The sequence below is a fragment of the Sciurus vulgaris genome, assembly GCF_902686455.1.
Source record: "Sciurus vulgaris genome assembly, chromosome: 4".
In the NCBI taxonomy this organism is placed as follows: domain Eukaryota; kingdom Metazoa; phylum Chordata; class Mammalia; order Rodentia; family Sciuridae; genus Sciurus; species Sciurus vulgaris.
The window spans coordinates 76127880-76142824 of record NC_136464.1 but is presented as its reverse complement, the minus strand read 5'-3'; the positions used below and the strand labels follow the sequence as shown (position 1 = coordinate 76142824).

General features: G+C 36.7%; 1 protein-coding gene across 1 annotated transcript in view; it reads left to right on the top strand.

Annotated features, from left to right (window-relative positions):
• Positions 1-9868, top strand: part of LOC306659758 (uncharacterized protein) — a 50494-nt gene extending 40626 nt beyond the window's left edge. The window contains exons 2-5 of the mRNA XM_079137493.1: positions 4854-4967; positions 5130-5303; positions 8081-8187; positions 9492-9868. Coding sequence (XP_078993619.1) covers positions 5253-5303; positions 8081-8187; positions 9492-9642 — 309 coding nt within the window. The 5' untranslated portion in view covers positions 4854-4967; positions 5130-5252 and the 3' untranslated portion in view covers positions 9643-9868. The remainder of the gene's footprint in view (positions 1-4853; positions 4968-5129; positions 5304-8080; positions 8188-9491) is intronic.
• The last annotated feature ends 5077 nt before the right edge of the window (positions 9869-14945 follow it).

Genomic DNA, 14945 nt, shown 5'->3' with positions numbered 1-14945 from the left:
CTTCTTTCACTTCCTGTATTTTCTAATTCCTTACATCATCTTTTAGTTCAGTGAATATTTTAGCTATAAACTTTCAAAATTCTCAACATTTCCTTTACTGTGGTGTCAATAGGATCAGTTGTTGATGTGTTGTGGACTGCTTGGGGTGGTTGGTTTACTTGCTTTTTCATACTATTTTGGTGTGTACCCATCTTCTAGAATGATTATTACTTTTATGGGTTTTTTCTTTTTCTTTTTTCTTTTCTTTTTTTCTTTTTTTTTTTTTTTTTTTTTTTTTGTACCAAGGATTGAACCCATGAGTACTTAACCAACAGTGAGACTCTTCCCAGGCCTATTTTTTTTTTTTTTTTAATTTTGAGACAGACTCTCCCTAAGTTGCTTATGGTCTCAGTATATTGTTAAGGTTGGGCAGGAACTTGTGATCATCCTGCTAAACCTCCTGAGCCACTGACCTTACAGGCATGAGGCTCCACACCTGGCAATTACTTCTCCTTTTATATAAGAGATAATTTAGTTAGCTTTTTTGTGTAAGTGCCCTGGACTTGGCGAATATCCAGGCATTGTTACTTCCACTCATCATGTGTCATCTGCTTTTCCCAATTTCAGCATTACTGACAGAAGATACTAAACCCTATTTACTACAATTGATTCGGAGCAAACTCATGCACTACTAAAAGTTGCAGCACAGGGGACTTGATGAAAAAATTCTCTGCTCTTTCCATACACTTGGAATAAAACTTTAGTAACATGGAATACATTGAGAAATGAATTATTAACAATAGTAAAATTACTCTTATATTATGTAGGAGATGAAAAGAATAGAATTAAAAAGGGTACGAAAAAATGAAAGAGAAAAGGAAAAATAGAAATAAACAATCCAAACCAAATTAAAAAGTAGAAAAAGATGGATGGAGGGATTTGTTGGTAGCAGTTAATGTTAGAGGGAAAAGAGTGACTAAGAGGAGCAAGTGTAAATCTGACCTAGGAAAGCAAAAATAGAATTGTTTCCAGTTACTGTTTAAAATATTACAAGAGTACAGTCAAATGAGTTGAGGATGTAATATTGATGATTGATTCGAAATAAAAAGTAAAATACAAGATTAAAATTGACATTAGAGTTACATATAATAATCCAGGCTAAAGTGAAAGAAACGTTCTTACTGAGTCTTGCTTGTGTGGATTTCATCAGGATTTGGGACCTTTAGAACATGCCCACCAACCTTCAGCTTTAAGTCTATGTTTCTCTGGGCATGGCAATAGTGATCACACCAGCTCACTCTAAAACAATTCTAGGAGAGTCCCTCCAATCTTTGGTATATCTAGGTACCTATGAGCTTCCTATCAGTTTGGAAGAGAGGATGTGTAATTTTCTGTGACTAAGCTGCCTGGTTATACCATTAGGAGGTGGTGTCTTCTGTGCCCTCCTGAAGAGAACTCCATGTATCCAGTGCTGTCAAATCCAAGGTGTGGTACCCAGTGGATATTTTGAAGACTGTGAGGTGTGGCAGTGTGAGGTGGAGGTATTTTGCTTGATGTGATGCTGGGTGACCTATGGGGTGGGGCAGTATGTGGCTGCTGCCCTCTGGGGTGCACAGGTCACTGCTCAGTACACTTGAGCCTGGGCACAGTGGGAGGTGGATGGTGTTTGTGGGGTGGTGCAATGTAATTCCATTTGTGGCATGGAGTGTCCAGTATGCATAAGGTTTTGCACTGTCTGCTGTGGTTATCCTCAAAAATGACCTTTTCTGGGTCCTTGATGGTGCTGAATCTGGGCAGCAGCTGGGTACTGGCAGTCCAGGAGCTCAGAAAGGACTTCTTGCACTTCACAGAGGAATCTTAGACTTGTATCAGAAGGCTTCTTCAGAGAAACAACATGTATCCCATTTGTTTACAATTAAAAAGATAAATAAGTAAATAAATAAATAAATAAATAAATAAACAGAAACCAAACAAGGAAAAAAAAAAAAAAAAAGGCTTCTTGTTTCATTCAACTCTACCTGAGCCGAACTGCAAGCCCCCCTAGAGGAGGGACTCTCCTACAATGGGACCTGGAGCCTTGCACCTTGAGTTCGGCTTCTAGTGCCTTCCCCACCACCTCATGTCCTAAACCTCCACCAACTCCTGGGTGGAGGAACCTGGGGCTAACTGAACACCTGTGGCCACATAGGTGCTGTCCATCACCCAGGTAGGTGGGGGTTTTCTGATCTGCACAGTCAGCAACCATCCAGCCTGCTCTTCCATAACAGGAGCCGGGTAGCTGAAACTGCATATGTTCCAAGTGAGCTGCGCATGCACACTACACTCAAGGCGATGTCACGAAGAGTTGTTAGGTAACCATTCTTCCATTGTTGACGTATAACTGACGCTGAGCTGTTCAGCCTCCACTCATAACTGACCGCTGAGCGGTTCAGCCCCTACTTGGTGACCACTCATTGGCAAGACTAGGTGAACTCTTCTCGGTTTCAGAAGTGTTGAAATGCCCCAGTGCAATGAATGGGGCCACGGAGGCCTAGCCATGGCCTCCAAATTAATTCAGACAGAGTTTTATTGCCCAGAGATTTTGGAAAACTATCCTCAGGTATAAGGTTCCCTCCAGGATCCACAGGGCTGCGTGTTTAGGCATTGTGGAGAAAGTGCACCATATCCTTGCTTATGGGGAAGATATGGATAAAAGAGACAAGAAGAACAGGTAAAAGGGTGGGGGTGGCAGGGTTCCAATCTGGGAAGGTGTGGCAGAAGCCGCCTCCTTCCTGACTGAGACCAGGGGGAAGGAGGAAAAGGGAGACCAGCTCTCATTTCACCAGGATGGTATACTTTCCCACCCTCACAGGTGCCTCAACACCTGGGATCTAGAGACCTTGGTGATGTCTAGCACCCAGGCAGTCTTATTGAGTAGCAAAACAAACCGTTAGTCTTCCTCCCTGTCACTTAAAATTCTCCTAGAGAGCACTTGATTGACTATTTAAAAGTGATTTAAATCACAAAATTATGTACACATAATTTTATGTACGCAGCATTTTATTTTTAATGTAAACATTTTTTAAAAGCATGTTATGTACAGTGTAGAAAAGTACAGCAGGAGACAAAAACATTTCCCATAATATAGCAACTTAAGGGCAAAAATAATTCTTTGAATACAATCCGCAGTCCATTCGCATCAGTGTAAACCTATGGATATATGTTCTGTACTGAGGCCCTTACCAGGACATTTTGAAATGGCAAGATGGCTCCTTGTTCTTTCTGGTTTTTGTTTCTAATGTTATTTCACCCTAGCATATTTAGGGGTGCCAATTCCACTCCTCAATAGATTTTCCTTATTTCTTTTATGCTCCACTTGTACTCATTCATCAAATTCTGAAGGGTTACTCAGTGTTGTCTTGAGCAACCAAACATCTTCATAACCAGATTTGTCAACAAGCCTAGATTTCCTGCAAGCCCTGCACTAATTGCTGTTAGTTCCCCTGAGAGAGACTAGAATTCACTGGAAGCTTTCACACTTAATGAAGCAGCAAACACATTGAGATTTTTCAATGCAGTCATGGGTTTCTGTTGTGCAGAGGGCAGCATGGTGGCTGCCCTATCCAAAGCCAGGCATTGAACCCTCTCCTGGGGCCTCCTCTCAGTGTCCTTTGACCTCAGGGAGGTCAGGACTACACCCTGGAGAGGAAACCCCTACCTGAGTGGGGGCCGTTAGTAGGGCAAAACGGACTGCAGTGGTGACACCGCCTGTCTCCTGGACCTTGAGGCCTACACAGGTGCAGAAATGGTACACCTGTCATTCCACACTAGTTCCACCTAACTGCAACTCTAAAATGCCTAGGATGCTAGAATCCAGGGACTCTCAACATTAGCCCAACTCAGTAGGACCAGAAGGCCCAGGTACTGCATGGTAAAGAACAGGCCCCTGGCAAAGGCCACCCATGATTGTGGTGTGTGGCAAGGCAGCCTAATGCTGCTGACTTTGGTAGGTGCCTGGCAGTGTTTGTTCACAACCCCAGGAAGGACTTCTTGCACTTCATTGAGGAATTCTTGGATTGGCACCAGGAGGCTTTTGGATTCATTCAGCTCTACCTCGGTGGTAGATGCAAGCACTGCTTGACTTTGCACAGCAAGGGGAACTCGCCTGCAAAGGAAATGGTCTAATGGGCCTGCAGTCTTTCACCTCCAGTTCTACTTCCAGTACAACCTTACCTCCCAAACCTCTGCCTACTCCTGGATGGAGGAGACCAGTGCTGACTGGAATGCAGGTGGCAGGCCTTCCAGGAAATGTTGGCCATACTGTCTGCACCAATACTGGTCATTCTGCGTAGCGGGTATGGGAGTTTCTTCATCATGCGCTGTACCATGCTGCTGGACTGGCAGCCTGGAAAATCACGAGTGGAGGAGAATCACTGAAGAGTTGTACAGGGACCTCTACTAGGCTCACTGGAGGAGAATCACTGAAGAGTTGTACAGGGACCTCTACTAGGCTCACTGTAAATCCTGAGGTTCTCTTGAAAAATAGTTTAGCTTTTCAAGACCTCCCTGAATGTCACTGATTTCCAATCGATCATGATGTGTTATATCTAAGAGATAGTCATAGTATTTACAGGAGAAATCTCTCATTTCCAGAGGGCTGGAGTCATTTTGAGAGCTAAGGTTGAGCACATACAGTATCACTGTCCACTGAGCTCTACAAGCTCACTTGTGTTCAGCAGTACTATTTGTGAATGACCATTCTGCCCTTGAAAGATAGCAGACCTCAGAGCTGCTTTGTTGGGATGCTGTGGCAGACTAGGTTGGCTCACCTATTGGATTCTTTAAGTGGGGAAAAGTGCTCTATGATGTCCTAATGAATCTTCTTACTTTCCTAGAACCCCACTCCATTATGCCAGGGCCTACGGACATTCAGAAGCAGTGGTCCTGTTAATAAAGAAGCAATGCAACATTGAAATTTCTGATAAAACTACAAAACACCACTGATTAAGGTACATACATTAGTAGCCTAGGGTTTCTGCAGGAGGTGGGCTTGAAATGCTTTAATAAAAAGTGTTTAATATAATTTAAATATAACTAATTTGTGAAACTTGTGAAATGTTTGGCTTGCATATCTTGAATTTATGGTACATTACTTGTTATAATGCCAACAGGCAGTAGAACACCAGCATGATGAATGTGTAGAAATTCTTCTAAATAATGGCGCCAATCCAAATGTTCAGGACATTGATGGATACTCTCCTCTCCACTGTGCCGTCTTTTGTCAGACCACAGCAATGACTGAAAACCTGCTTTCACACAACGCCAATATGGAATTACAAAACAAGGTACCCATCTTCTTATTTTATTTCTAGATTGTTTGAAATACATTTGTTAATAGTGAGATATGTAGTGTCCATTTCCATATTTAGAAACTTAAGCACTCACTGCAGGAAAATGTGTTGAAAACAATGAGCTGTGGAAGACTTCACTTTAAGTACAGATACTATAAGAGAAGTATTAGAAGGCACAGCTTTCTTGTATGCACCAATTGCAAATATTTGTGAAAACACTGAATTTTTAAAGGTAAAATATTTCCTGTCTCTAAATTATGTTTTGCACCCAAACTTTTTTCTAAGTAGTGTAAAACAAAATAGGGAAGCAAATTTTGCCCCAGAAATAGGCTGTATCTTAAAACTCAAATAAAAGTATTTCACAATAAATGGTGATCTCATTGCTGTGGGAAAAGGTACATAAGAGTTAATTATCCCACTGTGGTAAGGCTTGAGCAAGAGCAATGGAAAAGTGGAGAATGTAAACCATATTCAGGCCAATGTGGAAATTAGATAATTAAGGAAAAATAGTAGAATGAGTTTATTTTTTGTATATCTTTTCCCAGTTTCTGTATATGGATGAGGTGCTAGTCAATTTGAGGAATAACAATGCTTAATTTAGGAAAGGAAGATGCAGAGTTGCAAACATGTCTAAAGATCAGTTTTAGAAGGGTTGCATATGAAACCAAGCTGCATTTTGAGTTTACGGGTCCATATTCTCTTACTGCCTAGGGAACTTACATAGAATCTATGGTAAATGCCTGTCTCTTGGTTTTGTTTTTGTTTGGCAACTGTCCAAATTATAAAGGGATTCATCCACGTAAATGAGAGATGAGATGAAGAGATGATTGTCTGCTCCTCTAGTTCTCTACTAGAATAGTATCTCAAAGTGATGTGGGGAAGATTTTAACAATTTAGAAACCTACCCTCTTCTTTGGAGGTGTATACTCAGTAAATCCAGTAGGTCCTGGACATAGATATTTACAAATAGATCTTGAGATTCCCTACCCAACTCCTCGAGACTTATCACTAAATCAAGAAGTGTTATATAGAAATTCCCAGATCTCTGAAACTGAAGAAATATCTGGGAGAATTGGAGTTTGACTTTCTTCCAATCTCCACTTTCTGACAATATTAGTTTAACTGACAGTTGTTTTTCTCTATTTCCATGACTGGGAAATTAAAAGAAGTAGGATTAGTGATACATTTTTGACTTACAGAATACATTTTTCCTTCCAACAACAGTAATCATTCACCATTATTTAAAAGGTGTTGAGAAATTTTTGATGGCTAGTCTTTCAATAAGCAAAGACTGACCTTTTAAGAGTTTTATGTTTCTGTTACCATTTAGGTCATTGGGTCAACAAATGCTGACTTTAAGAATGATGTTCTTGGTTAGAATAATAGCAAGTATTGAACATTTTTAGCAGAGGCTGGATGCTAGACTGTCTCAGTAGATCTGTTGTGTTTCTGGGGCTCCAGCTTCATCAGCTTAGCAGTTTTAAAAACAAAACCATGTAGTAAGACCATGGGGGGATCCTCTTAATAACTTAGTGTCAGCATTCCTATGCAACTAAATCTTATTAAAATAATAGTCTGGGAAAACAGTAAACGAATGGAGTATTAGGTCGTAGATGGTGTTGGAAAAAATTTTTAAATGAAGATATGAATTTTTTGTATTACATTTTAAGACATCTTTTTTTGGTTGAAAAAATGATATTCAAGAAAGGAAAGATTTTGCATGCAAATACTTGCATTGTACATGACAATTTGGAATATCCACAGCAAAGATAAAAATCAAGGGCTTCAGACTCAATGTAATCCATGGATATATTTAATTTATCTTCATTCATTGAATCAACATTTAAAATGCAGGTGAGTTAGTGTTTTTCTTGATGGTAAAATCAATCCACATATATCAATATAAATTTTTGTTGATTCATAATATTTTTGAAATAACTTCAAAAAATTGTAATTGAAATGGAACCAGAGTAAAACAGAACCCAAAACACACATGTGCACTCTGATAGTGATAATAATGATAAACCAGGGTTATCATTATAAATGAGAATATATTTTGTGTTGAGCTTTATAACAGGTAATAAAAGCAGCCTTCATTTAATAATGCAAGTGAATGCAGGGACCATTTAGAAATGAAATGAAAGTTATTTGAAGCCTCTTTCAATTCAAAACCCATTTCCTTAGTGACCCACTTGGAGGAGGAGTGCCTGACATTGGTATCTGGGATCCTGACACCATAAATGGAATCAAGAGGGTTAGTACTACATGGAGGATGCTTTCTCCTTATTGGAAAGCTTTTAGAGCTGTCTCCCTTCAACTCTTATTTCCTCCAGTGTGACTATTTGAGACACAAAAATTGGTCAAATTGGTATTAATAATGACAAAGGACTTCATAAAATATTATACTTCATTATAATATTTCTCTGAGAATGGATCAAGGAATCTTCATGATGAGGTTTGGTATTTCTTGAAAAGTACACATTCTTTGAAAAACAGACGGATAATTCACACACTAGAAAAGAATATTTAGCTCATTAATTCCAACAATACTTAAATCCTTTACCTTTTATGTTTTGGTGTTTGGGGTTATGGAGATAAAAGACCTAGTTTCTGTCCTCAAGAAGTTCTTGTTTTAGATGGAAGCTGCAAACACACAAATTTAAGGTCCTATGATACTATGATAGATGGCCAAGATTTCTGGAACCTAGTAGGTCTTTTATAAGATTTCTGCTTCAGTTGAGAAATTTGGTGAATAATTTGTTGTTTTCTAGGATGGGCATACGCCACTGTTACTTGTGCTGAAGCACAATAAACAACAAGTGGCAGAACTTCTCATTCAGAATAAAGCAAATATACTTGTAGTTGACAAGGAAAACAGGTAAAATGGTGATATTTTTTGAAGTTTAATGGAATGATAATAATAATTGAAGTAAATAATATTAAATTAATGGGAAGAAGAATATTGACTTATAATTATTGGGATGAAGTGAATCATATGAACAAAAATCACCTTTTAGAAAAGTAATTATTGGGACAAGGTAATACAAATAACATGTAGTACAATTCAGATTTTATTATAATATTGGTTGATGTTTGTCATTTGTAATCTGAGTTTATTGGTCATAGCATCAATCCATTAGCCAAAGGAGTTTCACATTAGTTTCATCCATTTTATATAGTATGGGCTCTTTGTTTACTTTTTAATTCAATACTGAAATGCTTAACCCTTCAGTGTATTTCAACTTCTACTTCTTCATATTTTTTCTTTAATAGTGTGCTCTATTGAACATAAGTAGGCATTGAAAATCATTTACTTTTGGATGACCCTTTGCTTTAAACTTTCTTTGAAGAACATGGATTTTTGGTCATCTCTGAGTATTAATTGCTATTGTCAGATTATGTTCAATTCCTCCTTTTGATTTCTAACATATTTTGATGGACCTGAGCAAAGGGAAATAAAATAGCTAGAGTGTTATAAATATTTGCAAATAAACATAAGTCATAAGTGGGTGAGAAGGACTCAAATGATAGGTGTGGATCAAAACATGACTGGTTTGGATTCCTACCTTTGCTAATTGTGAGGTGTGTCACCTTGGAAGAATTACTCATCACTAAATATGTTTCTTGACATAAAATTGTGGAAAATATAAGCTTGAAGGATGGTTGGAAGACTGTGTAGATTGCATCAATTTCAGTGCTTAGCATATGCTTATCATCAATATCTGAAACTGTGATGACTATTATCATCAACATATTTATTCCTATTGTTAAGCCAGCTTTTACATATTTTAATAACTTTTACATATTTGATCTTTTTAGGTAACTGAGTTATAACATATTACACTAGACTAGGGAAAATGGATTATCCTTCAGTTAAATCTTTACCTATTTTAGTTAAATGACCTTTCATAGTTATTGTCCATCAAAGGATTTAAATTTGCAACTTCTTCTATGTAATACCCCATTGGGACAAGAGGTTTCCTGTTTGTTTTTTCTATTTGACTTGCAGGCAATATGTAAAGATGAATACTTTAAGATACTTATGTGTGTTAATATATGTAAAGATTTAGTTCTACACAACCAAATTCAAAAAATATATCAAATTATCTGTTTAAATAACTTTTAAAGACAATTCATCATTTAAAGTATCTAAAGGGTGAAATTATCTCTTTGTTATTTTAGAACATCCCTCATGCTGGCTGCAAAATATGAAGCAAAACATGTAATTGAGATGCTTTTTCATGGAGTTATTGATGGCTTAGCAGAAGATCATTCTGGAAAGAGAGCATTATCCAATGGTCTTGCAAGTGGTTTCAATGTGTGTCTACATTAAAATACTAATTAAATGGAGGTTCAAAATTTTTACAACTATTGCATCTTACACATCAATGAGATTTCATAGTTCAGATATGTTTGGAATGCAGTGACTTTGTCCTCTTCCTCAGTCTGGACCCCTGCAAAAGTCTAGACTAGTTAGAAGGAGAAATGTGTGCAGGGTTTATTTTAGGACCCCTCTCTCTCTCTCTCTCTCTCCTCTCTCTCTCTCTCTCTCTCTCTCTCTCTCTCTCTCTCTCTCTCTCTCTCTCTCTCTCTTACTTTTTCTTTTTCTTTTTTTTTTTTTTTTTGGTTCTAGAGGTTGAACCCAGGGTCTCAGGCATGGGAGGCAAGCACTCTAGCACTGAGCTAGAGCCACCAGTCTGTCTCAGGACTTTTAAAACCTTTATCCTTAGGAATCCCAGCAACATCCATTACATTCCAAGTATAACCCCTGCATGTGGGGCACAAATAGCATCATATCTTTGATTTTTACTTTTGAATTTTTGGGTCTTGCAATGTCAGTTTACCAGAAGATATTCTTATTTTTGCTGGGAAGTAGCAATTCAAATTTCTCTGTGGAGTTTCTTATGTCTAAGAAGAAAATTTTCTTTCACCGGAGGGTGGGAAAAAAAGAACTTTTCAATCATTCTTTTGTTTCTGTTAATTCTGTTGCTACAGTGTTACAATTAAAAGTAGTCCTGCAGTCTGACAATTAACTTTACTACTACATTGTTCTGACTGACCCAGATCCCTGAGTCTTCATGGTAATACCCACTTACACTTAAAAGTTACAATTTTTTCCTTTCACATACAGCCATTGTTTCTCAATGGGCACTCTGCTTTGGTTCAGGATTTCTAGCTTTATCCACCCCACAGTGAGCACACTGATCCTGCCCTTCAGCTTTATAACCTTATGTGGAGCTCACATGCTAGCCTAGACCTTCATGATGAGTGGTCCTTTGAGGCTTTTGTTTGTCATTTGGCCAACACATATCATTTGGCATCATTCGAAACTATGGGATAGCCTCAAAAAATGTTACAGGAAGAGTTGAGAGTTCCCTTTTATCTTTTCTAACAGATCTGTACCACAAAGCCTCATTATATCTTGTGAAGCACAGTTTCTTTGGTTGTGGGAGGCCCCAGGTTAGAGGTTCACAGTGAGGTTGCCAACTTTTGATTGATACCTCATGTGATATTTTTCCCTGCGAATGAAAATTTACCCAGCTACTAGGATCTGTTTCTCATTTTACAGAATATTTCAATTCTTTCTCAAAAGGAAGGCATTAAACAGAATTCTCAGAAATTAAAGTAGATTCATTGCATCTAAAAGAGCTAAGCCTCATTATGACACATTGGTATCCATGTATAAAAGAGGGTTGCTTCTTTCAAGTTAGCTAGAGATCAACATGGAAATTAAGCCTCACTCTGAACAAAGATCTGCTGTAATAGTAATAGTCCAAGCCCAGTGATTGATTAGTTTCATTATAGAGGATATTTGTCTTTCAATTATATTTAAAAATAAATTGAGTTATAAATTATTAAATAGGTGATTTGTCCTAAACAAAAAAGCACAGAGAATATCACAGCCCATGGCCCAAATTAAGACTCATTAGCATTTGTTAACAATTGTAATATTTGATCATTAGAACCTGTGAAAAATTGGATTTTATTCAGGTTTCAGAGTTCAGCATTAATGTACAAATCATTTCATTACTATTTCTCTCAGCATGGTTTATATTCTCTCATTAAATCTTCATAACAACCTGGTGAACTAAAGCAGTACAATCCTTATTTTTTAGGAGGAGAATTTGAGCCTAAGTGAAATGATTTGTGCAAGAACAAAGAGCTATTGGTCGTAGAGAGAGGACATCTTCTGACTTCAGGATACTTTCCTTTATGTCAGGCTATTCTAGTTAATGTCTTGAGTCTTGAGCAGGTGAAATTCACTTCACCTTACTTCTTTCTTCTTTGGTTACAACTTACGGGTGCAGTGGCATGTGCTTCAACCTCAGCTACTTGGAATTTTGAGGCAGTTGGATCACATGGGCCCAGGATTTCAAGATTAGCCTGGGCAATGTGGTGAAACCTTATCCCCAAAACAAAACAAACACCCCCTCTCCAAACAACATAAAAATAACTGTAAGGTTAATAACCTGTAGAGAAAACTTGCACATTTGAAGTATATGGGGTCAAGTACTGATATTAGGTTTGATGCTATCTAAAATAATTTTCACAATTTGTTTGGTTAGTATTTCTCTTATCAGCATCGATACTAATTTCATTAATTTTTCATAAACTGTAATAGGAAATTAATTTTGAATCTTACTAGAGAAGCATATGAACATATTAAAACCAGGAAAGCAGGTAAGACCTTTTAAAAATTATATTTTTACTTGTAGATGGACACAATATTTTTAATTTTTTAATTTGGTGCAGAGTATGGAACTTAGTTCCTTTTGATAGTGAATTACTCTTAGTGTTCCTACCCTGTATAAGAAAGTATGATCAGAAAGAAGTGGCAACAAATCAATGTGTATATGGCATTCATATTTTTCTTTATTTCCTTCTTAATATCCTGTAATTTAGAATAATTACATTATAGAAAATTTAAAAGATGAAATTTATAATCTGAAATTTAAATCTGTTTTCTGAAAAAATATTTCATTAATTAAAATTTAGTCTCAGACATATTACCTTTATTTAAATAATATTTTAAAATTAGTATATTGTATGTTGTTTCTATAGTTACATTATAGTAAATTGGGCTTGCTATAAAAATGGACAGTGTTTTTATTGTAAAAATGACTGCATTCCACTCTAACATCTCCAAGCAGGGATATCATACTTGAATCCTATCTATCTCCCTACTTTCTATCTTTCCCTTCTCTCTCCCTCTCCCAGTCTTCTTCCTCTTCCCTAGTCATCACTTCTCTTTTCAGAGTATCTTTTTATTTATTCATTTTCCAGACTGCACATGTAAGGGAAAACATATGATACTTGACTTTCTGGTTTTTTCTGCATTATATGATAAATGCCCTTTCTTTTTCCATTTCTCCCCCTCTTGTGCTTGAAATACATCATTGTGTATTCTTTGGGTTTTTAAATTTTTTAAAAAATGATATTGGCCATGGGCTTAGCATAGATATCCTTTACGATGTTGAGGTATATTCCCACTATTCCTATTTTTTCTAGTGTTTTAAGCAAGAAGGGTGTTATATTTTATCAAACCCTTTCTCAAGGTCTTTTGAAATAATCATGTAATTCATAACTTTAAGGCTATTGATGTGATGAATTGCATTTATTGATTTCTGGATGTTGAACCAACCTTGCATCCCTGGGATAAAACCCACTTGATCATGGTGCACTACCTTTTTAATATATTTTTGTATGCAATTTGCCAATATTTTGTTAAGGATTTTTGCATATAGGGATATTTGTCTAAAGTTTTCTTTCCTTGATGTGTCTTTGGTTTTGGTGCGAGAGTTATAGTAGCCTCATAGAATGAATTTGGAAGGGTTTCCTCCTTTTCTATTTCCTGGAATACTTTGAGGAGTATTGGTATCAGTTCTTTAAAGGTCTTGTAGAATTTGGCCGAGAATCCACCTGGTCCTGGGTTTTTCTTGGTTGGTAGGCTTTTTTTTTGATGGCTTCTTCTATTTCAGTGTTTGAAATTGATCTGTTTTGATTGTGTATGTCTTCCTGATTCAGTTTGGGAGTAACATGTTACTAAAATTTGGTCAATGTCTTTGATATTTTCTATTTTCTTGGAGTATAGATTTTCAAAGTAGCTTCTAATTATATTATGTATTTCAGTGGTGTCTTTCCTTTTTCATCAAAATTCTAATAATTTGAGTTTTCTCTCTCCTTCTCTTCATTAGTGTGGCTGGGGTTTATAAACTTTGTTTACTTTTGCAAGGAACCAACTTTTTGTTTTGCCAATTTTTTGAATTGTTTCTCTTGTTTCAATTTCATTGATTTCAGCTCTGATTTTAATTATTTCCTGTCTTCTACTATTTTTGGTGTTGATATGTTCTTCTTCTCCTAGGGCTTTGAGATGTAACATTAGGTTATTTAGTTGTTGACTTTTCACTTTTTTTAATGTATGGGCTCAATGCAATGAACTTTCCTCTTACTACTGCTTTCATAGTGTCCCAGAGATTTTGATATGTTTTGTCCTTATTCTCATTTACTTCTATGATTTTTTTTTATTTCTTCCCTGATGTCTTCTGTTATCATTGCACCATTCAATAGCATATTATTTATTCTCCATATGTATGAGTGGTTTTTGTTTGTTATTTTATTGTTCATTTCTAATTGCATTCCATTATGGTCTCAGGACACACAGTAGAATCTCTATTTTTATGTATTTACTAATGGCTTCTTTGTGGCATAGCATATGTTCTACTTTGGAGAAGGATCCATGAGCTACTGAGAAGAAAGTACATTCATTTTATGATGGATGAAATGCTATGTAAATATCCATTTAGTCTATATCATTGATTGTATTATTAGTTCTATAGTTTCTTTGCTCAGTTTTCATTTGGAGGATCTATCCACTGGTGACGTTGGTGTGTTAAAATCCCCCACTATTAATGTGTTTTTGTCCATTTAATTCTTAAAATTGAGAAGGGTTTGTTTGATATACATAGATGCTCCATTTTGGGGGGTATAAATATTAACATTGTTATATCTTGCTGTTTGCTTCCCTTTAGCAGTATGAAATGTCCTTGTTTATTCCTTCTGACTAACTTAGGGTTTTTTTTTTAATTTATTTTTATTGTTTCTCTGCTTGTATATGAAGTAAAGGCATACCATTTGTGTAATCATACATTTACATTGGGAAATGGTGTTTCATTGATTCTCTTGTTTTTTCCTTCCCCCCGCCCCTCTTTTCCCTCTATACAGTTCCTCCTTCCTCCATTCTTGCCCTCTCCCACCTCCCTTTATGGGTCATCATCCACTTATCAGCGAGATCAATCATCCTTTGGTTTTTTGAGATTGGCTTATCTCACTTAGCATGATAATCTTCAATTTCATCCATTTGCCTGCAAATGCCATAATTTTATTCTTTTTTATGGCTGAGTAATAAATATTCCATTGTATGTATATATACTACAGTTTCTTTATCCATTCATAAATTAAAGGACATCTGGTTGGTTCCACAATCTAGCTATTGTGAATTGAGCATCCATGAACATTGATGTGGCTGTATCTCTGTAGTATGCTGATTTTAAATCCTTCAGGTATAGGCCAAGGAGTGGAATAGCTGGGTCAAATGGTGGTTCCATTCCAAGTTTTCTAAGGAATCTCCACACTGCT